General features: G+C 39.7%; 1 protein-coding gene across 1 annotated transcript in view; it reads left to right on the top strand.

Annotated features, from left to right (window-relative positions):
• The window catches only part of LOC137294186 (phosphorylase b kinase gamma catalytic chain, skeletal muscle/heart isoform-like), a 40,027-nt gene extending 31,346 nt beyond the window's left edge, over nucleotides 1-8,681 (top strand). The window contains exons 5-13 of the mRNA XM_067825181.1: nucleotides 922-987; nucleotides 1,320-1,392; nucleotides 2,388-2,478; nucleotides 2,996-3,086; nucleotides 3,351-3,380; nucleotides 4,015-4,138; nucleotides 6,085-6,165; nucleotides 6,331-6,372; nucleotides 6,710-8,681. Coding sequence (XP_067681282.1) covers nucleotides 922-987; nucleotides 1,320-1,392; nucleotides 2,388-2,478; nucleotides 2,996-3,086; nucleotides 3,351-3,380; nucleotides 4,015-4,138; nucleotides 6,085-6,165; nucleotides 6,331-6,372; nucleotides 6,710-6,949 — 838 coding nt within the window. The 3' untranslated portion in view covers nucleotides 6,950-8,681. The remainder of the gene's footprint in view (nucleotides 1-921; nucleotides 988-1,319; nucleotides 1,393-2,387; nucleotides 2,479-2,995; nucleotides 3,087-3,350; nucleotides 3,381-4,014; nucleotides 4,139-6,084; nucleotides 6,166-6,330; nucleotides 6,373-6,709) is intronic.
• Nucleotides 8,682-13,206: the final 4,525 nt, after the last annotated feature.

The raw sequence follows: 13,206 nt of genomic DNA, 5'->3' as shown, positions 1-13,206 counted from the left end.
TCCCCTACTTGTAATGGAGTGGAACATAGTCATTGCAGGAATGAGGGGAAACAGTTCTTCTTGTGTATTTCTTAGTGGGATAGTGCTATTGCTTTGGTGGAAAAATAACAACCTGTTGCCATTACGCAAAACACTGATCAGTCAACTACCAAATAGTACACTAGGTTACACTGTTTTGGCAGTTATAATGCCAGGTTACTTGTAGAATAGGGCAGTGGGGTAGCCGTGCATTTGCTCCTCAGAGTAAAGACATGTTTAATTCATAGTCTCACAGTCCCTGAACCACATTATTTTCTCTTCTGCCTAGCTTGCCCTAAATGAAGCAAGTCTCCTTGGGTTCTGAATCTCCCATCTCACTGGGTCTCCTTTTCAACTGAAATGGGTTTATTTGTTATCATTAGTGTTATATGTATTCAGAGACTAAGCATTATTTGGGTTTGATGTTGTAGCCCATATCCCTTTTATCAGTAACATTAAAGTCAGCAGTACAATACTGAAATATTGGATAGGGAAATTATTCCCTGGGACTCTTCATTGTTAATGGATAAGTAGGAGCTGGGTGTATATGGGTGTGTGATGATGATGAGTGAGTGAGAGAGTTTAGTTTTACGCCACAGTCAACAATATTCCAGCTATAAGGCGGCGGTCTGTAAATAATCGAGTCTGGACCAGACAATCCAGTGATCAGCAACATGAGCATCGATCTGCGCAATTGGGAAGTGAGCCTGACCACCTGATTCCGTTAGCCGCCTCTTGCGACAAGCATAGTCCCCTTTTATGGCAAGCATGGGTTGCTGAAGGCCTATTCTACCCCGGGACCTTCACGGGTCTGATGATGATGATGATGATGATGATGATGATGATGATGATGATGATGATGATGATGGTGATGATGGTGTTGATTGTTGTGATCTTTTTCAGCTGTAAGAAGGGGGAGCTCTTCGACTACCTCACAGAGGTTGTGTCAATGTCAGAGAAGAGGACACGGTATGTTCCTGCCTTTGTTAATCATTTCTACATCATGTTCAAATATTGCAGTGGACACTTGTGGAAAGCACTGCAAATTGCAGAGTTACTTCTCTTTTCCCATCCAGGAACTTCTGGGTTTAGATCCTCAATTCTTGTGATAATGATCTCTTGGATGTCACTGCCTGGCTTTCCTTCCAAATTTAGCTGAGGGACTTAAAATGAGGAACATGGTATTCTTATTGATACGGATATGAAAAAAACCCTTGGTATTAAGTCATGGTATTAAGTCATTTTAGTGTTTATGTAATCAAGCTGCAATGTTATATGTTAAACTGTGTCTCTGTGTAAAGGATCATCATGACCCAGCTACTCGACGCGGTAGAGTACATCCACTCCAAGAACATCGTACACCGCGATCTTAAGGTACACCTACTCTACTGCAACCTATTGCTTGTGTCCCCTACCTGGAAGTACTGTAGGGCACTCATTTATTTTCAATTCTGGAGAAAAATGGGTTCAAATTAACATGTGCTATATGGAAAAGATGACTTGGTTACTTGTGTCTCATACATGTGACAAAGTAGCTTGAGGTTCATAATAGCAACCACTGGTTTGGCTGATCAAGATAATGAACTTTCTTCTTGTCATACCCTGAAAAATGTTCAATGTATTGTTCGAACCCACTCACACTCCAGAACCCAGTGAAGATCTGCGTTAGATTTGATCTTCAGTAACCATGCATGTCGTAAGAGGCAACTATCAGGACTGTGTGGTAGGGCTTGCTGACTTGGTACATACATCATCTCAGTTGTATAGATTGATGCTCATGATGTCGATCAGTGAATTATCTCGTCCAGACTTGATTATTTACAGACTGCCATTGAATAGCTGGGGTATTACTGAATGTAATATGTTGCCTGCCACCATGAGTATACTCAAAGTGTCTGTGTCTGGCCCACTTTGCCACTATGAGTTATCTTGTATCACATCAGCGGAAAGTTTAAAACAAGTTTCACATGTTGGCAAAAAGGCACAAGAAGCAATCGTCCCCTGGCAGTAGCAAAGAACACCAGGAGCCATTTGTTTCTTGTGCCTATTTTACCTCCCACTAAATATTGATGTTCAACCTAGCAACATTCATACATTCCAAAAATACCTGCTCAAACAATGGTAATGGCAAAATTATTAGCTTTAAAAAATGGATGTGTTTCAATGTATTCGTATGTATGTAGATTGTCAATGGGAGGCACTGAGACAACTAACACAAACTGCAGGTAAACTTCTGAAGAGTCAGCTATCACAGTAACAAAACCTTGATGTTGATGTTTACAGTTAACATTACGCTTAGGGTATGTGTTTGTTATAAACGAATGGGTTCTTTGTCATTTGATTACGCATATACAACATGTCTTCTTCAGCCAGAGAACATTTTACTGGATGACAATCTGAATGTGAAGCTGTCTGACTTTGGCTTTGCTACAGTGCTAGCTCCAGCTGAGGAACTCTCAGGTAAGGCTGGGGAATACAGAGGGAAGTACTGCAGACTGACATACAATACACACCTGCCCATACACTGACTCATGCTTCTTCTTAAGGCGATTTGATAACCCAGGGATTGACATGTTTGTTCGTCACGACCAAAGACCCAGGTTTGATTCCCCACATGATTACAATGTGAAGCCCATTTCTGTTGTTCCCCACTTTGACTTCAAATGAGACATTTCAGGGAGAAAAAAAAATGTTGCAATAGTATATTTGGCTGAAATAGACCATCGTTATCGCAATAGCTGGCCGCTGTAAGTATTGATATTGTTATAGTTACTTACTCCCTCAGCCACCAGTACCGTGTATGAGCCGATCTCCTAACTTGACCTCTAAAATCTGTGTCAAAATGGTATGTTTCCTGCTTTTCTTCGTCCTCAAAATTCAGCTTATACATGGTAATATATGGTGCCTTTCAGTATGCTGAATGTCGGGTGCCAATAGCTGTGCCTTGTGTCGTGACTGACCTACTCTTTTGTTTCAGAGTTGTGTGGTACCCCTGGCTACCTGGCGCCGGAGGTTCTCGCGGTGTCCATGTATGACAATGTGCCTGGCTACGGCAAGGAAGTAGACATGTAAGTCTTGAACAGTGTTACAACATTCTCTATTTCATGAGGTCAGGTGTTTGCTCTGGTTTGATATATCTGTGTTAATATCTGAAATACTCCTTCGAAGATCTCATCAAATTTTACACAAGTTTTACCACAGAGTCTAAATAGAGGATTCAGGCATTCTTGTCTTCTGCCTAAAAACCATTCAGTGTAAATCCTTAATTGACTCTCAGTAGTCAGACAGTTGTTTGGATCCAGTAGTAACACCTGTAATTTGTCTTGTTTCAGGTGGGCGTGTGGGGTCATCATGTACACACTGTAAGTATCTCACGCTTCACCACAACCACCATTTATTTTTTCAGATTGCATGACTTTTGTGCTAGATGCCTATTTTCATGGGTTTGAATCCCATTTAGCATCATACCTGTTTGAGACCTGTATCACTTGAGACCTGTGTTTGCTCATAATGCAGAATGGGGACAATATATGGAGCCCATTTTTGGTGTGCATTGCCATTGCTAGAATATTGCTAAAAGCGGCGTAAAACTAAACTCAATTACTCCCCTGTATCACTTAGGACTTTTTCCGACATCAGGTCAATAGAGTAACTCAAATGCTGGTTATATTGTGCGTCATCGGTCAGTGTACTGCAGTAAGTTTATTTGATGAACTTCAAGGAACTTCAGTATCACAGCCTGATAGGACTTCAATTAGCCTTATTCCTAGTTATACCTAGTTATAGCATTCTGGCTCTCAACAATTGAAGAATCTATAAGGAAAGGTCACATTATGATAATATTAAAGTGGTTGTCATCTATGAAGTATCTTGCCTAGTTTTACTCACCAACTTCTAACATGCAAATAAAATGATTTTGCAGGAGTTGTTGTTAGTTTTGAGAAGCATGTCCAGTTAGTTGTACACAAGATGTAACTAGTAGTGCTATGTCCACAGACTGTGTGGGTCTCCGCCGTTCTGGCATCGGAAGCAGATGATGATGTTGCGAGCTATCATGCAGGGGAACTACCACTTCAACAGCCCCGAGTGGGATGACATCACAGAACCTCCTAAAGAATTGGTCAGTTGCGCTGCTTTGTTTGGATCAATATGAATTGAACAACAAAAGAAACGCAAGTTTTGAAAAAATGAAATCTCATGAAAGTAAGCATTCATTCTATTTAAAAGCTTCACCAAAAGAAACAGAATTGTGTTTCTTTTGCTGTTCAGTGTAAGTAATCTTATCCTCAGTACTTTTCGTTACACTCCACTACTGAGTCTAACAAAACCTTATGGGAGGTCGCGTCAGGTAACCTTTGAGATTGGCCAGTCAGAACACAGCTTACCAAATCGCGAAAGTGGACATTCGCACATACCTTTTGAACTTTTTATCTAGGAAAGGTTCGTACACAAACGATTCCGAATGCTATTTAGCGTACGGTTGCTTTCGGGTGATACACACGGCGTACTTACAACCATGACAACTGTGAGTAGACAGTCATTGAAAATAGTGTTTTTGGCAATATTCAAGGATGTCATCTTGCGGAAATGTTCAGTAATGGTAACCATGTCAACAGAAACACCACAGTGTATATACTGCAGGTCAAATAACCCTGTTACGTGCGAATTTTTGTTTGTGGAGAAATCTGTGTCAGTTCTGAATATTTTGAAAGTCCATTCGATCCCTAAATAGTAGCTGTTTGTCTGGTTGGTTAAATCTATTTAACTGTCTCACGTTGGACTGGATGGTCATTGGTTGCTCAAAGGTTACCGGATGCGACCTTCTACTAGGTTTTGTTAGACTCCGTGGTGGAGTGTAACGAAATACACTGAGACTAAGTTTACTTAGACTGTTTTGCTGTTCAGTATATTATCTGGGACTGAGACTGTTGTCATGAAGTGCTTACAGTGCCTTCCTGTCTTGGCCTCATGTCAAATCAAATGAGACCTGATTTTACAATTTGATTGTAGCACCAAACTAGACTAACAGTTAAAGATGTAACGCTCTGAATATATTATTTTGATAGTAACAAATAATCACATTTGAATTGAAAGGGCACCCCAGTGAGAAGGGAGATTCAGAACCTGAGGAAATCCAGACTAGCTTCATTCAGGGCTTTAGCATTGTGGTAAAGGCCATTTATTTATTGGAAGGCGAGGCAAATTGTTTCATAGCCATTGCTAGATATGGCAGATTACACAAGAAAGACAGATGTAGAGTTATCTCCCTTCTATCGATTTGCATTCGTAAAACATCAGCAATTTCCATGCATCATGCGTGATGCAATGTTATTCGAGATAACTACCATGAAGTACCGAATGAGTTGCTATTGGCAGCGGGGTGTATTGTAATACACCTCACTTGTACAGGATGTGCATTAAAAGTAAGAGAAGAGCGCTCAGTCAGTCAGACAGCAAAATTTATGTGTGAGGTAACATACAATTTGATGTGCAGAATTGTCTCCCTTTGAGATCAGCTGCTGCTTTCAAGCGGGTTATTCATTCTGGTGTTTCTGCTTATGCACATGTGTTTACTTGCACTGTGTTTACCCTGGCAATAATGTGACAGAACAAGCACTTGCTATGGGATATTATTTACTAGCCCTCTTCATTTACCTGTAACATTAGCTGACTTTAAACAACGAACAAATATACTGACGAGATATTTGCTTTTCAATCATTCAGTGAACTAAGTAACCTGGAGTCCCTTTCTCTAAAATGCATCTAGCATCTTTGACACAGTTTGGATACCAATCGAAAACCTAAATCTGCAGCCCATGTCTGAAAAAGATAGTCAGTGAAGATACCATCCCTGTTGAAGAAGTCTGTTAACTAAATCTCTAACACAAAGAGTTGGGTTCAGTTTCCCACACTGGTGAAGCCCATTACTGATGTTCCCTGTCATGATATTGTTGGAATATTTCTAAAAGGGGGGTAAAACTAAACTCACTCACTCACTCACTCACTCACTCACTCACTCACTCACTCACTCATTGTTATTTTGTTATTTGTTATTTTGTCTTACAGATCTCCAAGCTGCTGGTGGTGAATCCGTCACAGCGGTTCACTGCAAAGGAAACTCTAGCACATCCATTCTTCAAGAGAGAGGTGAGACTTGTGTATTGTTAAGCTTTCCTTTTTCGTTATTACCTGTAGTTGGATTACCAATATTTCTTTTGTCATAACTTTTTCTCAGTGGTTTAAAAAAAATATAGTTAGGTAGTTTGAAGTATAAATACAAGTTAATGATACTTATTTGCATTTTTTTTTCAGTTTGTCCCCATAAAGAAGTTCCATGCAAGACGAACATTCAGGGTGAGAATTTCTGTTGTTTAGTCTGGGCCCTGGGCCAACAGAAAAATGCATTATTTTCTTATAACTGAGTTTTGGGAGTCAGTTTTATCAACAAATATGCAAGTACTGCAATGCCATATATTTGAAATTTTTTCATGCTGATATTGATCAACACACATCAGAAAGATCAGGTGTATTTTATGATGACAAAAGATTTTGTGAAATTGCAGCAGGAGCAAATTTTGTCATCATAACCCAAACAGCGGCATTGGTTTTCACAGTATTGATCTGCAATATCGCTGACTGCAGCGTTAAGTAAAGAAATAAAACTAATGTGTGTACATCGCTCGTTTTTCAGGCTGCAATCTTGTGCACAAGATTCTTCTTCCGTTTAAGGCATTTTTACGAGAACCCACCTCCTATATCATTGGATGTGGTGACCACAAACCCCTACAGCGTCAAATTGTTCCGGAAGCTGATAGACGGATGTGCATTCGGAATGTATGGACACTGGGTTAAAAAGGGAGATAACCAAAACAGAGCTGCTCTGTTTGAACATTCTCTACGAGATGACTGGAAAAATGATGTGAAACTTTAATGACATATTGTGCTTAGAATTGTTCAATTTCTATGGAGAATTCATCAAAAGTACTCCCTAGCTGCTCACGATTGAACAATGGATGTGGATGTGTCCCATACTTCATACTGTTGCTGTAGAGTTGACTCTCCTGGTGTTGTCAGTCAAGTGTCAGGTTAACATGTTTTACAGTCCCATCGTTCCAGCATCTCAGTGTGCAAGAACAGGAATCTGATTCCTGGATCAGTCGCTGACTGGATTGCCAGTCTCACCTCTGCATTGTTGCCTGTGTACAATTCTCTTAATGTGGTGACATTGTTGGAAGACTTGTTACCACAACTAATGCCTCGGATAAACGGGGAATTGTTTTTGACTAGAACATGTCCGCTTCAGTGTGTAACAGCGTTCTGTGATACAGCCCTTTGCCCTACACATTTCCTCTCTTCTGTTAATTAACGCATACTCAGAATGAAGTGAGTTCAGTTAAGTGAATGGTTAGGGTGTCGGATTGTGTATTCTAAAACTGGTTTGGATTGAATGCTGTTTGGGTACAGTCTGTGGAAATATTAACTCAGTAGGAGCTGTATGTAATGGAAAATCCAATTTGGATGCAGTCAGTGAAGATACCAACCCTGGTAGAAGAGGTGTGTCACCCAAATCTGTATCCAAAATATGAAAAGAATAGTCAGTGGATACACCAAACCTGTAGAAGCAGTGTGTTGCCCAAATCTAAAACCCATGTGCGGAAGGGATACAGTCGGTGAAGATACCAACAGTGTGGAAGTCAAACATGGTTACCGTCTGGGAAGTTTCTCCACCCTCACACTGTCACCGTAGGAAGTGAAGTGTGTTGACTCACTCATGACTACTGCCATTAGAGCACAAGACACTGGAACCAGTGCTGTGCTAGCTTACACAGTCACACAGTATGTTGTTGTATTCTGCCCATCAAGCTTGAAGCCCAACAGAAGATGGTTGATGGTTGTGTGTAAAAAATTGTGCCAAATATGTTTGTAAGCCCTTAGATACTTCATGTCTCGGTTCATCCATGTCAGGAGTTTTATGTATTAACTGAGGAAAGAGAAGTCACTCTTTGGTGGGGATCAGCAACAACCAAGGATGCTTAACTAAACCTTCTGAAGTGTCATTGCACCCATCTTAAGGCCATAATAAATTAACTGTTAGATTCTCATCCGTCACTACTAATCATTGCCTCACATGATGTTGTTTACTACCTTCATAATATTTGTTACTGCACTGAATTGGCAAGAGGGTTTTATGGCAATTTTATTGACCCACAGGATTTTCAGTTGTGTGTTGCAGTATATGGGGAGCTGTATAAGTGACATTGGTTGACAGTAGTTCTATGTGCAGATCTTATTTTCTACAATTTAAACATAAAGTAATCAGCCATTTTGTTGTCATGGATACAGGGGAGATAACAACATGGGACAATCCTCCTTTCTCTTGTATTCTTAACTGATTTCAAAAGTAAATATCATTTGTGAACAAATTTGCTGTGTAGATTTTATGTTAAATAATACAAACAAAATATCACTTGTTATATTCCTTTACCCAAACTACTGGAACACAGAAAATATCCTGCTTGTACCTTGTGGTCTTATATTTCCTGCTGTTTCTTCACTTGATGAACACCCACCAAAACTTCATGCTGAAATATAATCAAATCTGTCAACAGGGATACCTTCAAGAATTTGCTGAAAATGAACAAAATAAAATATTAAAAAACAAATGCTGCCTGTGTCATTTTTGGAAAATTTGGATGGAATTTATATTAATTTATTGTGGCCTAACCATCAGAAAATCTGTTTCAGTGGGTGTCATTGTTTTCTGGTAGGTATGCTGTAGTATAAGAGGTGTCTTCATTAGACGACAGGGCATCCGCCTTCCTCGCAGGACCTAGAATATATACCAGGGCCTAGATTTTCAAATCGCTGTTAGTGTTATAGCTGTAAGAGCCATACATTGGCATTAACTTACGACTATCTTAGTGCTAAGAGAGCTTTGAAAATCTAGTCCCAGGAAAACTGAATTACTCTGCTATAGAAAACCAGTTAGTATTAGAAAAATAGATTTTGGACAAGTGTGTATCCATCATGGCCCATTCCCTTTTGTTAATTGTGGGATGCCACCCTTTAACACTGGGTGTTATTATGCTTTAGAGGGAATCATCCTGCCAAAGATATCATCATGCTCCATAGGGTGGTATTGTAGCCTAAAGGGTGTTGTTATATCCCTTGGGGTGTTATTGTAGCCTAAAGGGTGTTGAAATCTCCTTTAGGGTGTTACTGTAGCCTAAAGGGTGTTATAATATCCCTTGGGGTGTTGTGTCCCAAAGGGTGTTGTCATATCTCTTGGGGTGTCCTTGTATCCCAAAGGGTCCTGTCATATCTCCTGGGTTGTAATTGTGTCCAAAGGGTGTTGTCATATCTCTTGGGGTGTCACTGTGTCCCAAAGGGTGTTGTAATATCCCATAGGATGTCATTGTATCCCAAGGGGTGTTTTCATATTTCTTGCAGTGTAATTGTATCCCACAGGGTGTCATCATGTCATTTGGGATATCATTGAGACTAAGGGGTGTCATGTGTCCCTTGGAGCGTCACTGTCAATGAAAATGTTTTGTAACAATCTGCAAGTTGCCATTGTTTCCTGAAAGATGTTTCCTCATCTCATATTACACCATCTTAACCTGACGGGTGTTGTCAAACTCCACAAGTCATCACAACATTGACTCACTTATTTGCACGAGCCCTCAATCCATTTACCATGTGAAGTGTGATTGTCCTACATGTTTTGACACAAGACAAGGTCTGCTGATCTGGATTAGTGACTGATCAGCAGTGTAACTGGCAAGTCAAAACACTGTTTTCGAAGTGATTTCAACCCAAAAGTGTGTACTTGCTTCTGTTTCACACCAAAGCCTGGATGACAAAAAATCTAAAAGCCTGGATGACAAAAAGCTAGATATCCAGATATTCAGTTATCCAGGTGATTTGCACAAGAACGAAAGTGTCTGGATATCCAGGGTCTCACTGTAGCTTGTGATACCCAGAATAGCAAATGATTTCCTTTTCGCGTCTACAGACATACTTAGCAGTATATTCTTCTTGTTTCCATGATCAAAACATATTTTTTCAGACTCCTTTTCACTTTGTATATGTCTTAATGAGGGCAATTTCTTTTTCAACCCAAATACTGATGTTATGTATATCAGAGAGCATTTGATCAAGGCCAGTTTTACAATGTCAAGGTCGTGCAGGTTATTCAGGTCAAAGTCATTTGTGAACCTTTTCATGAGTTTCCAGCCTTTTTCATTCTTTGTCGAAATCACATTTATGTGTTGTGTGACTGAAGAGTTTTTGTGAATGTGTAGATTCTTAGATATTTTAGCCATAATATTGCTTGTTATGGGAAACAGTGCTCCAAAGGAGCAACATGGAAAACCATTGTTTCTTTGTAATTCTTTAAGGGTTTATATTGTACAATGGAAAAACATTTATTCTACTTTGCTACATTGGGTGTACGTTTTTAATTGTTTGCCATGTGATTGGAAACCATAAGCAGCTGTTAATATTGATGTTACTTGTTCTGTAAGAGTTTATTGTTTGTTGAATCCGTGTACAGCTGTCAAATGAAACCAGGTTTTATAAAGAGGTGATCAAGAAAGTTTGGAAATTCACGTCAAACAATGGTACACCTCTAGTATGACTGAACTATTATTGTGTGCAATATGTGAGAGGTGAGGCAGTGTTTGGGAATTCATTTTATTTATATTGTGTGTATGGTGTGGACGCGTGAATGTCCTTGTAATCTGCTTATAGTCAACAGTCTTCCTGAAACTCTCATATAGAGATGAAAGTCCTTTTGGATAGCAACTATACACAAAGAACTTAATTAAGCACACCCTGTATTTTTGCAATGATAAATTTTCAATGTACATAGAACTTTTAATGGTGACCACCATGAAAAAGAATGATTTTTTTCTGACCCATATGATCCTTTGACTCCTAGAAAGTGACAAAATGGTTGGAATCCATATTTATTTGATGATGATAATGGCTTGTTTTAAAACAAAATTACTAATTTTCATACAAAAACATGTCTACAAGTATGGCCCTGGAATGTTTAATGTTGAATATATTGGTGAAGGTGAATAATAAAAATGTCACATTACACGATTCAAGGTCAATACCAAGTGTAACCTCCATGTGACTGTGTGACAGCCAGCACTCACCTCCTCCTACCACCCGTCAGCCTCCCTATCCTTCGAAGGGGCAGTTAACATCATTCCTTATGTAAAGCAGCTTCCATTTGGGCCAGGTTCTGTACAGGATGATCCTTTCATTACACATGACAACCAATCATATACCCACTTATGCTCTGAAGGGTTAAGATTGGGGCTCATTCAATCGTGAGATATGTCAGGGAGTGCTTAACTAAGTTCTTTGTGTATATATTGACACTGTGATTGCTTTTCAGGCCTACTTCCTACAATGTAACTGCTTTTATCACAACATGAAATACCTATTCTTTTACAGACATTGATTCAAAGTACAATATTATCAGCTTATGATTGGGTTACAGATGTTAACTTGATATCCATTTCTTACATCTTTTCCTTGAGGAGACCAAGGCCCTTGTTCTCGAAATGTTCATTGACCTAAGAATTCTTAACTTTGTTTGTAACCAAAATGTTACCAATGTTAAACATGGGTTTAAGAAGTACCAAGGGCTACAGGGGCGGAGGGGTAGCCTAGTGGTTAAAGCTTTGGCTCGCCACGGCAAAGACCTGGGTTTGAATCCCCACATGGTTACAACATGTGAAGCCCATTCTGGTGTTCCCAACTGTGATGTTGCTGGAACTTTGCTAAAAGTGGCGTAAAACCAAACTCAGTCCTAGGCTACAGAAGTTTTGAGAATAGCTAGCCTGGGTTGGAGTGTATGCCATGAGCAGCTGGTGCAAGTGATGAATGAGTAGGTTGGGGGTGGGAGTTAGTGATTTGGTTCACGGATTGTGCATCTACCCTATTGGATTGGATTGTTGCTCACTATATCAATCACTGGATTGTCTGTTCCAGACTCAATTGTTTACGGCCCAGTCATATAAACCATTATGGAGTGAGCTGGGCAATGACATAAAATACTCTGTTGTGCCATTGTTTTATCTTATGCCAGTTGAATTAGAGTCATTGCTGCATTGCTTGTCAGTTTGCTCAGAATGTAAAGACAAATATGATCAGTATTCCTTTATCAGAAGGGGTCGATGGGTAACCCTATGGTTAAAGCGTTTGCAGGTCATGCCAAAAGCCCAGGCTCAGTTTCCCACATGGGCACAATGTGTGAAGCCCATTTCTGGTGTCCTTTGCTGTGTTATTGCTGGAATATTGCTAAAATCGGTGTAGAACTCAACTTGCTCCATTGGCAGTAAGTATGAGGCATATTTTTTAAGATTTCATGATTCTTTCATGATTCAGACAGGGTTTACCAGGATATACATCCCCTACTCTCCCCATAAAAAACTTCCCTAAGGAGCATTCCCCCTTTGGACTTCATGATATATGTGCACCCCTTCACCTAAATACTAGATCTGCTCCTGTGATTGAGTTTCTAAAGATACAGTGAAAGTGAGGTTTCCCAGGTAATGCATTTCTGGCTCATGAAGGATTCTTATTAGTGCTGAAGTTTCATGTAGATACACATTCTCAGGACTTATTATTCAGGGGTTATTGGTGGCCAGTCTTAGGCAACGCAGTTCACTATGCAGAGTTGCTTCCCTTGGGTATGCTAGAGAAATATGATCATGATCACTGGTACAAATCCCAATGCACCATTATGTTCGTTGGTTTTTCATCACCCATGGTCTGAGTTGAAAAATATCTGAAACTGCATCACATTTGACTTTTCTCACATTTTGAATGCACATAATGTAACAGGATTAATGTTCAAAATGCTGTTATACCAACCAAATCACTCACTGTTAGAAATGAAAATTATAAATAACCACAGACGTTTAGTCTGCCTTGGACACATCCTAATCTTCTTAATGCTGTAAGGTCAATACATATCAGTCCGTTTGAAAGTATTATGTTATCATTCTTCATTCTGGGAGTGTTAAGTGTATCCCTGCGTGAAAGGACTGATTGTTGATCAAACTACCCTCAGCCATCTCTTTCTTCATAACAACATTCTGAACATGATTAGAGTGGAAAGGATGTCTGTGATTACTAGATGCACAGCTTGGTCCACACTGAAAGTAA

This window comes from Haliotis asinina, chromosome 1, assembly GCF_037392515.1.
Source record: "Haliotis asinina isolate JCU_RB_2024 chromosome 1, JCU_Hal_asi_v2, whole genome shotgun sequence".
Classification (NCBI taxonomy): Eukaryota; Metazoa; Mollusca; class Gastropoda; order Lepetellida; family Haliotidae; genus Haliotis; species Haliotis asinina.
Note: the sequence above shows the minus strand (reverse complement) of the source record. Positions and strands in the feature narration are given on the sequence as shown.